We start from the raw sequence: 14088 nt of genomic DNA, 5'->3' as shown, positions 1-14088 counted from the left end.
TGATTTGTTCTAAAACTTCTCAAGAATTCAATTAGATATGTTTTCCCGAACTCTTGACATTCTGTGCAGCCTTTTCAGTAAAATATCTTACACGATAAACTTAAATAATATAGTAAATGTACAGCACGGAAAAACGGTTTGTTTTCATTCATATCCTTAATTTTTAAGACTCGGCTGATATAATGCAACATAATGTAATATTGTGTTGTAGTCGTTAGGTACATGAAATCGTATAACGTTACATTACCACAAAACATTCATATTTAATGAACGTGAGATTATCATCCTTATTAAATCATGAAAAGTTAAAATTGATCAATATTATACATTAGACGTTCATGATAATATTATGCCTACGATCATTACGTTTATCGATTGTTTTGTTTTATACAAACCCTGTATGTTTCTACCGAGGCGTATTGCGTAAAATAATAATCATGGATTGAAATATTAAAAATATTTTTTTTGTATTATAAGAAAAACCGATAACCGATTAATTTAAATTCTTTAGCCACGATTTTCAGTGTTTCCGAGCTGGTGTTTGTTGATTATATAATATATTATTAAAAAAAAGATACAAATAGAGGAATTAGTCGTAGAAGTATAACTTTATTATAATGGTTGGATTTAATAAATGTGTGTAGCTGCAGACGTATAATACATATTTTGAAGTATTTGTGCGAATCAGACATTTTTTACGATAGGTAACTGTGTATTGGCAACACAATCATAAATCATAATACACGGATTTGTTGGGATAAATAAGACCTGGCGTTCGTATTGTCTAAGTTCATTTCGTTTTTAAATTAAAAACCATCCACATAAAGTAAATCGCAATAGTTCGGTGGGACAAAAGACAAGAAAAGAAAGGAACGAGACGAGTCTGGAAAAAAATTGTCTTCGTAAAAGGAAATCTGAAAAAGAAAACATTCGGATGACCTCCTCGCAGCGGGATGGGAACTTATATGGTGCCAGTCCTTTCGTACATGTAACGGAACAACACAACATATATTACGCGACTGTGCGCAATTCCTGGAATTCGTTTAAATGGTTTTGCGGAATTCCAGGTCTGGCCCCCAACCCCACATTCATTTATGTGTACTTTGCTCGCGCGTTTCCGTCGAGTTTACGTACCAAGCGCAACGTTTGTTCGTAAAAAAAAAACTACACACAAATGGTAATTTAAAGGCGCGCGCGATGCGAGACTGCCGTTTGGTAATCGTTGGCCCGGCTTATAATTTTTTATTTTTTTCTGAATATTCGTTGACGATTTTTTTTTTAAGTTAATGCCACGTAGTCGGTAGTCGGTATAATATGGCGGCCCCGACTCGCAGAGAAAACAATCGTAAAATCAAATCGCAGGTGTCCCGCGATACTCGCGGTCGGATCGATGATCGCGCCAACGGACGGATTAATAAAAAAACCACGCGTCCGCCGTGTGCATAAAAAATCGGCCAGGCTCGCAAAACCTTAATTCCGACTTTGTAGCCGCGCGCATCCCTGAATATTTAATTCGGTTTATGCTCTTATACCGTGTTTATTTCTGTTTTTTTTTTACGACGGCAAATTCCGTGTCACACCGGGAACGTTTTATTTCAATATATATATATATATGTATAATACCTCTCGCGTGTATATTATTATTTCCTCTCGTATTTATATAAACCTTACAGACTCTATAAAACACAAACCCCCCACGTTCCTTGTCATCTTCACCAGAAAAGCCAATAAAAACCTCTGTCACCCGCTGCGCCCCCTCTGCACCAAACTGCCAAAGTCGCTCTCTTAACGCCTCGTCGTGCAACTGACATCCACAACTTTGATTCTCACTCCTAAATAATTGCCCTCACACCGCGTTTTCGCCCCTTATCTTTTTGAAGGCATTATAAAACAGAAAAAAAAACATAAAAATATACTTAAATGCATAAATCAACAATCCACCGCGAATGCACTCAAATAAACGCTTATCTCATTGTAAAATTATAAACCCGCTGTACCGAGATTATATAATATATTTAATTTATGTAGTATAATTTTATAATTTAACTGTGATCGATGTAGGGGAGGGGGAAATTCTACTTCAGTGTTCATTTTTCATCCATCTACTGTTTTTTTCATAAAACACTATGTGGATTTGCAATTTCAAATCATAATAACGCGCATTATCATATTTAAATGCCATGAGCTTTTCAAAAAATCTGTAAGCTACAGTTATAATGTTTACTAAAACCCTGTTATATAGGTTGTTGTAAGAGAAATATATAATTTACTTCCGAATGTCTTTTTTTTTTATACAATTATTATAAATCTATAACGTCTTTGTATAGCTATATTTTCATAGTGCCTCAATAACGAACGCCGCGAGTTTAAATCTGTCAATTTAATAATGGAATACGTTTCCGTAACACGTATGTAGCTGTTACTTTGAAGTATTTTGTTTTACATTTATCTTTTTGTCACGATTTCACACTTTTCGCAGAACCGTGTACACCGAGCGTTTATTGCAACGTAATCGTTGTATCTACCGTTTTACTCGTTCGGTTTAATGGGATATTTTACGCAAACACTGGTATTATCGCCGAACGGTTCGATTCCGCACTTTTAAACACGTATCATATTATTGTTATGATATGCACGTCGTGTTTCGTGTGAATTGCGATAAACGCAACAAATAAGTGAAACGTAATTTCGACTTTCGTGTAGGTACATATACACAGTATATGCCTATCTATTTAAATGCACATTATCAAAGCCCTGAACATTGTTATAATAATATGGTATATTCGTCATCATTTGTTAGTTTCGAATTTGGTGCGTCCACAGCAGCTGCATTAATACAAACAAATATGTATATATCATCGAGTGCGTTATTGGTTGTGTGTGAACCTTCAGACAGTATAACAGGTCTTATATGCATCCCACGTTTCGTTAAAAAGGTTTTAAGAGACACCCTTTCGCGTAAAAACACTGACATTTAACATACACACACATTCTATACATACCCTCGAGAGTAATATATATACGTGTGTTGTACGTCTTGCACCCCGTTATCCCCTCTTCGACGGAATATCTCTAATTGGGCCATATGAATGTAAAACACGGACTCGGCACGCCAAGCACTCATCCGGCCGTTATTTAAATTGCCCGACAGTATACACATACACGCGTGCGCTTAACGGTGATTCCCGTAGGGTATGGTGGCGTGGGGAACGGCATTTGTGATGACGGTGCGGTCGTAAAGGATATATAATATTAACATGAGTGGGCGCACGTTGCGTCGTTGCAGTATAACAGTTACTGCAGGTATAGTATATACCTATATATATTATAATTATACTTATAGGAGTATATATATATATACATAAATATGTATATACGCTTATCTGAAAGGCGATGTTATAGTAGCTGTATGATATATACATAGCACACACGCGCGCGCGCCCGTTTGCATATTATAGCTGCGATGTTTTATTTAAAAGGTTACGATTAAAAACACGGTCGTCGACAACTACTATACGGTATATATATATAAATGGATACGGCCACGTTTACAACGCCATCAACTACCTATATAATAATAATAATAATAATGTATATTACCTATACGTTTATTAAACATATACAGCGGTCGGGGTAGAAATAATAATTATCACGCACACGCGTTCCGGCACGAAAGGCCGCCGCCCCCTAAATAAGCACTCTGGAGTTTCCTGAAAAAATTCGGCCCGCGTGCGGCCAAACGATGAGTGGTGAAGGTTTGTTGGGGGTGAGGTGGGGGGGGTGGTCCGTGGTGGAAGGCGCAGAGCTCGTGCTATCGTCGTTTCCGGGAGACCCGAACGTTCGTGCGTAACACGTTCGCGTTTCCGAAATCTTTACCGTGACCGGCGCGTGTAATAATATTACCGACGTAGCAGCAGTATATGCATAATATATTATAGGTGTATCGTATTAATTTGTAATATGTGCACCTGTGCGGTGTGTAATATATTATAGTAGGTATATGATATTATATATTATGTTTGTTACGAGTTACGACCGTATACTCGGCCGCGAACCCTTTCGAAACGCAAACGAAGTACCTATCGGTATTATTATTATTATTATTCTTATTATGGGTGTTCGTTACCGTCGTCGTGTGCCCGTTCAAGTCGGTCGGGCATCCGGAAGTTATATAGGGGGGGGGAGGTCGATTGAGTTGGGGGCGTTTATTTTCACTCGGAAAACCGTATCGTTTTCGCCGTGAAATCGAAAACCACCGGTGCCCAATATATTATAACGATGAAATATTATCATCGTGCGTTTTTCACAATTTTTCGAATTTCACAAAACATATTTACGAACTTGGTGGTTATAATATAATATGTCTAAAATACATCCAGCTCGAGTGCATTGGGTGAAAAATCGTCGCATTTTACCGTTAAATGAATAATGCTAAAAAAGTATGGAAGCGTTGTGCATGGTTGCCGAACATATATTATTACTATTGCTATTCTCGATTAAAATCCGAAATTATTTCGTGATTACCTATAGTGTTATTTAACGCGTCTAATCTGACTCGAGCAAAAAAGCTCATAATAGGTTGTTACTTTGTACATAAAACAAACAAATATTATCATTCCGTACATTACATTTTTAAACTTCTTACCGGCCAACGAAAAACCATATAATGCATTTATGGAAGTACATTTATTTTTACCCCACTTTCAATGTTGTGTTATGGACCAAAATGTGAATTTATACTATTTATAGACATCGTGTTATAATCTTATCGATTTTTTTATATTCGATGTTATGCATTTATAATAATATGAGTACATACTATTATACATACCTATATTACAGCTTGTAGAATAATAAGAGAACTTTGAAAGATTCTCCCCTGCGAGCCTTGACGGCTCTGTTGAAATTTCGTAGTTTCGTATTTCGTTTTTGGCCGATGTCGCCCACTTATTACAGCTTGCCACAGCTACCAGCACTAGCTAATACTACCGCCACCACCATCACCACCACAGCCACCTTCACTACTTCACTACCTCTTCTAAGCGTTAAACGTTCTCATTAAAACCGCGAGCGTAGTTGCACCCATTGTCCCGGACGGTTAATTCTTCGACTTTTATTACCACTACCGGGACCCAGGTATCTTATACCTATATATACTCGCCAGTAGTTTATTTTCATCAGTTCAGACGATTAATCGGCGTCGTTTACCTCCCGCATAGAATCTCTCGAATAATCGTCCGTCCAGTCCGTTTCATCCCCTTTCGTACACCTACCCCGTCCACTCGTGCTTAACTGAGCACAATGACGGACCACCGCCGCTTTCTCAAACACCGCCAGAGATGCTTAGACTCGGCGTGCGACAGACCTCAGACTGTGTTTTATAAATACGCGTAGGTACCTATATAATGCTTACCCGTATAATATAATGCAGGTGATTCTTCTTTTTTTTTTTTTTATCGCGAGACACTTCTTGCGTAGTTTGTATAATAATCGTTTCTTCAGTCGATTTTGCGGGTATATCGTGTCGAGCGCTCGTTACCCTTAACGCGTTTGCAAACAAATTAAAATAAAAACGCACACAAATTCACCGAGAACATCTCTGCACGCGTCTCACGATAAAAAAAAAATATTTGTTTTAGTAAATAATATCTTGCTTCGAACGCATATAGACTCAGTGCCACAACGTAATATTATATGTACAAAATAAACATAATTATGATTTATAATATTATACATTAAATATTTCACATGTATCAAAAATTATCGTAATTCGTTATTCTGGATTTTACCTAATTGATTTTAATATGTAAATACATATCAGAATATTATCACACTAAATGCTGAAATATATAATTTCATTGATTCATGTGCAATATAATTTTATTTGGAAATAGTATACGCACATAACTACCGTTTGCATAAAATTTCATTATTTAGCAATTATTTGTTACAAATTGTTATCTAGGCAGCAATTAATAATGTACCATATATACGTTTACCTATGAAAGATAATGGTGTAATATAATTTACATAATATATTATAATTTTGTTTCGAGTTATGCGCATAACATTATTCATCATACATGTTTGACCTATATAGATATTATTGTTGGGCACAAAATATAATTCGATCGGGTACGTTTTCAAAATGAACATTTTATTTTATATTTAGGTACATAGGTATATGAAAAGAAATTAAGTACAAATATTATGTTATACTTAAGACTTAATGCTGTAAATTATGTACTTACGGTTAACAACTTTTTAATTGCTTTAGTATTGTTAGTTAGTAAATTAAAAGAGAGAAAAAATGTTCCAAGTTCTTAGCCATGGAATCCACGGCTGGTTGAGTCCTGTGTTTCTAGTACATAATTTCCCGTTCACATCCACGGAAGAAATTCTTCCGTCGGTAATGGGAAAAGTATAATATTGAAAGAAACGTACACTTCATATTTTTTTTTGCACCGTTCGAAAGCCCCTGAGAATGGTTTCAATGAGTGTTTAATATCTTTTAGAGCGCAACTTTTAACTAGTGCCTTGTATGACGTCTGGATCAATTTTAATCCGAAACGAATTGCGTCAAAAACCAAATAAAATGAAAATCCTTTGAGTTTTTCTTTTCATTTATTCTTTTAATAAAATCCTTTGAGACTATCGCAACAAATCGTTTGTCGGAAAACTCTTTACAAATGCAAGCCTGAAATATTACATACAACGCGCCTTTTCATGTGTAAAAATAAACATTTTATGTGTAATGAAATTTTTTTAAATGTGATCCCTTTATCTTTATTCACAGTTCAATAATTACGAATATGAAATTGTATGATACTATATTATTTTGATGGAATACGTTTTAGACAACGGTGACGATATACGTTTTTCCTCAGCTCTGATTTAAATCTCTTTTTAATTTCCACTGTTACCTGCAGAACGATTTTAATTTCGCTGTTTTATTCATTTCCTGGCCATAATCATATCTACAGATATTTTTATATATACATACGTATAATATGAACTCACGTATATTTGTTTTATCGGTCAACCGTATTTTCTTCAGCCATTTTCCATTAGGACGGTAACATATATATTTAAAATATTCATCAAAGTCACGGACGTTAAACGATCGAAGCGAACTTCAAAGGTTCGTCTGTGCACCCGCTGTATATTATGTCGTTAAACGGAAACGATAAAATATCCCAATCCAAATAACACAGCGCGTTCGCGGTATTATATAATATTAGGGAAGGAGCAGGGGCGGTTGGGTAACGGAACATAAGGTAGGTAAGTCAGTTTTGTAACTGAAAATTCAAACGATCTCGCGTATAGTTTATAATACAATATTATAATCGTGTGCGGATATATTATAGTTTATATTATATTACTGCGTACACATTTTCCAGCCCTCGGTTTTGTAAAAAAAAAAAATTAAACAACAATAGAAACAAATTAGTGTTTATCTCTCCGAGACGTCTATTCAAATAAAATATAGAATAATATGTGTGATGTAAGTGATATAGGGGTGAGAGAGCGAAACGGGAATGGTTGTAATTGTGGTTGGGGGGGGGGGGGGTGAGGGTAGGCAATACGTAAAACTTAATTACATTTGGAACCGAACCAAGTGTAGGAAGAAACGCGCGCCCGAGAACTCCATGCTCCGTGACTGACTAATAACAAGTTTTGTCTATTGGTTAACGAGGTTGTGGTGCAAAACGAGATTAGCTAAATAAGTTTAATTGCCAAAACTCGGTCGGCGTGTTTGCGCACGTGTGTTCCGAATTCGCATTACGATCTCGAAGATGCGTTTAGACGGCTCCGCGAGTCGTTGCTCAAACCACTATTCCATGAAGTTTATAATAATAATGATAATGGGTAATGAGGCACTGAATAGTGAATACGTAGGTTCGATTTGATAATCGAACGTAAATAAGACCTGCAATATATCACGAATTACATGCCCAATAGTGCAATACCTCATCATAAATTTGGTCATACGGTCGATATATTTAAGTGGGTATCAATATTAATCGCAGATTCCAACGATTAAATGTTTGAAGTATTGACCTGAAACATAATATAAATTATAATATGTTAATAAATGCATTTAATTACTTAGTATCTATATATATATAAGTATATTATAACTCGCAACTTAATAAATATCATTTTTATAACGAAGAACGACATATGTACATTGTAACCCATAACATAGTATTATATTTTATCGTCAATGATTATTTTAATACTTTAAACGTCGCGAGAGGTGTGAACATAACGACGTCGTCGTGTCCAGATCGTATTATATTATATATCGCGGGAGTCTCGGTCGAAGTTCAACCACCGTAGTTATTACAAAAATGTGCTTTTATTCATTATTTTTTTATATGCAGTTATTTTAATTTTCGAAAATATTTTCGAGTAAATATTTCTTTAGCTGCAGTAATAATATTATATTAATTATAACAATACGGCGCCGAAGTTATAAGGAATTAACATATTATCGCATTTTGTACATAATAATTATATAATAATATTAAGCATAGGGACCACTTGTATTTTTTTTTTCAAAACAAATAAAAATAAATAAAAACATTATCTCGTATCTCGTCTGAATAATAATAATATTCTAAATGTCGCCTGCAGTAGTGCAGTACAGTGGTTGGACGTACCGTAGCACCGTAGTAAAGTTCACCGGAATCGAATGCAATGCACGCGTGTTGTTGATTTGCCTATCCAATGCGCCGGCGTACCGTAGAAATGCAATAAAACATCACGAATATTAATAATAATATTTTTTAAAAACTTCAATTGGTATAATTAATGTATTATATTTTAATATCGACCACAGTAATTATTTTAATCATCACATTTTTAAAATGTTTTAATATTATGATTATAATATATGAAACCCGGATATTTTATAGTTTAATAGTATTTAAGTCCAATGATTAACGTATTGGCTTCGAGTACACATACACGCACACACGCACACATACCAATAATCATATTATTATTATTATTCTAAATTGCAGCAGCGCACCCTAACGCTGCTGCACCGCACACGCAGCTCTTAACGCGGATAATATAAGCCACTTAGCTAATTTGCATAGAACGCGAAGGGTCGCAATATTCGTGACTTAATTTATATGGTGTATAACGACAATTCAATTAACCACTTTATCGTCGGTGTTGTGGGAATACAACGAGAAACCGAGATTACCGCAGTCCGTATATTATTATAATATAATATGCTTCGGTGCGGTAAAATTGGAATAATTAATTAATATCGATTATTGTAATTATTATTATTACTACGATTATGATTGTGGTGTAGTGTGTAGTGTGTTCGAGGTGCGCAACTTTTGAGCCGTCGCAGCGGTTCACCCGGACTCGATTCAGTGGCCCATCGACCACGTTATGCTCGTATGAGTTCATAATTTGTCTGGAAATATAATAATATTATCGCTCCCCCCTTTTATCGTTATTTTTTTTTACCTTTCAAAATATTTTTACAGCGTATTATTTACAAGAACTTTTTTTTAGTTCAGTTTTATTGACACGCTAAAATTATAAATTAATAACGTCCATAACAGTCTTGATATATTATATGAACGCCGCGCCACGAACATTATTATTGTTATTATTATTTATATTTACCTCGTCTACCGGCCTGCATTATAATTCACTGTTATTCAACCATAATATTAATGCTCATCCAACGTACCCATATAAATTATGCATATTATAATATTATATTGTGTTTTTATTAAATATATCAATTTTTTTTACAGGTTTCGGTTTCGTGACTTTCCATTCGGAAGACGTAGTAGATAAAGTCTGCGAAATACATTTCCACGAAATCAACAGTAAAATGGTGAGTTGTTCTATTTATGCCATTATAATATAACAATATTAGAGATGCAAATTTTTCACACATTTTTTTTTTTGCTTATTACTGTTTTTTCTTCCATCATTTAATCGGCATACTGAATAATACAATTTGAGTTGTTGAAATTTTTATTGGATATATAATATTATGAACTTATTATTGTATGATGAAATATTATATTATACAATTTAGTTATTTGAATTTAAATGAATTATTTTGTCTAACTGTTCGATAATAAATGCATATTGCAATATAATAAATGTTTAATATAATCGTAAATTTTTTTTTATTTATATACCTATATAATATAATATTATCATCTTGAAGCCGTGTGTCTTTAAATATAAATCCAAGTAATGGAAATTATAATAATACCGTAAATTGTCTTTTCCATTATTATCCGCATCTCTAATATAATATCTTATCATCATATCTTAATTTTACCGGGGTGGAAGGCATTAAATGGTACATTAGATTCTTGCAACGTAATAGATACCGTATAATTATTACGATACACTGCGCAGAAACAAAACGCTGATTACATACCCATTAGGACGGCACAAAATGATATAATATAGGGCGTCACGTTTTCTACGTCACCGATGAACGATATAATATCATACTAATATTATAACATGCGATATTTCAATTTATACGATGTAATATTATTATGAAAACTCGATTGAAAATTTGGTATTTTACGAAATTAAAACATGGAAAAATTGCAATGTTCATTCGAATTGTTCAGAATATTATCCATTAGTGTGTTGGTACCAGTGAAAGTGCACGAATTTGTTCGCAAAATGCAAAACCACTTGCATATTATAATATAATCGTGGGTTATTGTATAGCTTTGCTCGGTATCTAAAATAACCGGGTGCACGATACACATCACATTGCGCGCCTCGTTTTATTCATTACAATATAGTACCTACCAACCTCCATGTTCCAGACTTAATTGCGCTTTCGGTGCCGGTCTGCGAATTGAATACCTACGTACGTCAAAATACCTACAGAGTGTAATTCGTTAGTTAGTTGCCTTTTTTGTCGTATCTTCCGGTTTCCGTTCTCTTTGAAAGAATTATTACACGAAGAACTCTACAAGCGTTTTGTATGCAGTTATTCATACCCACACGTTGGTGAATTATAATTTACCATGTATAAAAATACGCGTGCCTTTATATCACCGGAATGTTAAAGTAAAAAATATCTACTTGCGTGCAGTATACGTCGTGGTGGATTTCCTCGTATCTCAGTCAAATTACGTCTGACTTTTTAAATAATTGTTCTCGTGGCTCCACGTGGGAAAAGATAAAACGAACTGCATATTGCAGGGCATTCGCTGAGTAATAATAATTGCACTCTGCCCGCAACCAGAATATTGTTCGGGGAAAATGTCGCGTTTGATCGCTCACTATATAGACGTCTTGACATGCACACATATATACGCACATGTCGTCCCCAGGAATCAAATTGTTCAGTTTCCGAGAAAAACACAAATAACATTACGTGCGAGCGTACAATCCGATTATATATTTCTATTAGCTATCATTTGTAACGTTGCGGGGAACAGATAGCTTTACACTACAGAAAACTCGTTCATATACATATATAATGTATATATAAAATATACATATGCGTGGTCCTCTCCTATCTATATCGGTGGTCGTCTTTCCGACAAATACGCGAGCCTTTCCGCATTATAATATGACATAATGTAATCCATTTTGAAAACCGTTTCATGTCCGGTACGGCACAAATCCCATACTATTATATAATGCATACATATCTATATAACCATGTATCGTATCTAAATATCCGATTGATGTGTGACGGCGGTGGTGGTAGTAGTGGTGGTGGTGGTGGTGGTGGTGATGGTAGTGGTGGTGGAACTCCGATACGTACTTCCAATGTAAAGTAGTCTTCCTCCTATCCATTTATTGACTTTGGGTTAAATAGAAGCAATATAGGCGGAATGGAATGCAATGGAGAGGAGTTCAAAAACAATTTTGTGATCACGTATGATATATAATATAGAGACGATTCTTGTGCACATATTTTAATATAATATTATATACACAAAAAAAAAAAAAATGAAAAATGAAAAAACTACTTGAACTGGATGTCAAAGTAGTGGTTACCGTTTTTTTCCTTATACTTTTACTTTCAAATCGGAATTCTTCGTACATTGTCATCGACTGAGAATGCCTCTCTCCCGTGAAACCGTGCATCGCGTGTGTGGTGCGTCTGGGGTTGAAAGAAAGTATAAAAAAATTAAAGCCAAAGTACAATATTTTCCGTAACGAGTTATTAATGTGCAAGAGCATTAACCGCGAAGATCGAGTACGGTCGCCACCGGATGGCTGTAATCTTCAGGAAAGGGTTGTAACAACCCTGAGTGGTATTAGTGGAAAGCTAGCCTGCGAAGTCGTTGTCGTTTTTTATTTTCGTTTTTATTTTTTTTTTTTTTCAGTTTGTTTTTGTTTTTTTTCTCGCTCACCCCGTCATCTCGAGTCTCGATGGAATTGTTTTAATCTCTACAAAACGGCGTCCGTTTAAAGTGGCATGAGGGGCAGAGCCGGTGTGAGGCTGGACGTGATACAGAGGGTGTTATGCATATTACACCCACCCACACACACATACACACACACGCATACCGGTGGTCCAGGCTGGGCTAATGTGCGCTATTAATTGTTTTCCGGTAATTAATGTAATGTCTGGGCTTTAATGTTTTTCGAAGGGTTAATTTAATTTTACACCGCCGACGCCACCGATATGGTCGACTAGGTGCGCGTTGCTACAGCCCGATAGGATGAGGATCGCCGAACAAGTGGGGACGCAGGGAGACCTTATCGACGCGCCCCGATCGAGTTTAAATTAATTAATCTTCCCCGTTTGACACAACTCCCGACCATGTCCGATGTATATATAGGCATTTTATGCGTACACATAAATATATACGCACGTACATTATACTCAAGCGAGACGATAGCGTGTGCACAAATAAAAAAAAAAATAACTAAATTATTATTGTTTTAAAAAAAATAAATTTTTTTTTGTTAATGACCATAACCTTGTTTGGGGAATAAATATGATGTATACTAATACATACATCGAGGGGGGGATGTGTAAATGTGTGAGTGTGTTCGCTTGTTAATATTAAACGTACTGTTGACCTCGTTTCCACCACCCCCGTCTTGTCTTCTATGAAATGTATGGATCGTTTCAGTTATTTATAATGCGAGTAACTCGCACACATTAGGAACGACGTTCCGGTAACGTAAGAATTGTTTATTTATCTGGAAATAACAAATTTCTTTTAACGAGTTTAAATCAAGTTAACCAACTTACGCATAGTTGGAAAATAGTCGACGGCGATGAGGTGATTTTCACGGCTAACCTAAATAATTGTAAATTCCCTCACTATAATCATTATGTATGTATGAATATCTAGTACATATATTTGTTTATTTTAGAATGAAAATGTCAACCGACATTTTTACTCATTAAATGTTCCATGCACTCTCAAAAGAGTAAAGACTATGTAAAATGACAATTTTCGAGACTGTTTATAATATTTAAACTTTGAAGTTGTATAAAACCTGAATAAAAACAATTTTTAAAGTAATAATTTTGATCAATAGCTGCATATCATATTTATCGTCTTTTAAATGATGAAATCCTCAAGTATGATCGTTTCAATATATTTTTCTTTTTGTGGATCTTACATCATCTTAGTAATTTCTAGAAAACAACTAGAAAATTCCAAAAACTAAAAAAACAAACAAAAACTGATGATTTTAAAGAGTATCGAATATCAATCTCTTAAGAGGCCGTCAGCGCACTATTTGTTTTCTCTCTCTGGCTCACACACAACATAGAGAAAATGCATTTACGCAAAATCATTTTTTCTATGTGCTTAAGTAATCTTAGAGTAAAGTCACCCATAACAAAAAGGATAGAGAATTATACTTTTGAGGGAATGACATATCGATTTGTCTAAATATTGTTTCAAAACAATTTAAACACCATTTAAATTTACAACATTTTTTTTATTTATTTTGAAAGTCTAATACAAAGTCAAATAATAATAAAATATAAAATTGATATGTCATTCCCTCAAAAATATTATTCTCTATCTTTTTTTGTAATAGGTGACTTTACTCTAAGATTACTTAAACGCATAGAAAAAATGATTTTGC

At 34.7% G+C, this 14088-nt stretch overlaps 1 protein-coding gene across 8 annotated transcripts in view; it reads left to right on the top strand.

The window, feature by feature from the left end:
• Positions 1–14088, top strand: part of LOC100572393 (RNA-binding protein Musashi homolog Rbp6) — a 399006-nt gene that overhangs the window by 339133 nt on the left and 45785 nt on the right. For all 8 annotated transcript variants that reach the window (XM_029489719.1, XM_029489716.1, XM_029489717.1 and 5 more), the window contains one exon: positions 9789–9871. In XM_029489719.1, coding sequence (XP_029345579.1) covers positions 9789–9871 — 83 coding nt within the window. The remainder of the gene's footprint in view (positions 1–9788; positions 9872–14088) is intronic.

This window comes from Acyrthosiphon pisum, chromosome A2, assembly GCF_005508785.2.
Source record: "Acyrthosiphon pisum isolate AL4f chromosome A2, pea_aphid_22Mar2018_4r6ur, whole genome shotgun sequence".
In the NCBI taxonomy this organism is placed as follows: Eukaryota; Metazoa; Arthropoda; class Insecta; order Hemiptera; family Aphididae; genus Acyrthosiphon; species Acyrthosiphon pisum.
The sequence above is the reverse complement of the archived record's forward strand: the minus strand, read 5'-3'. Positions and strand labels throughout refer to the sequence as shown.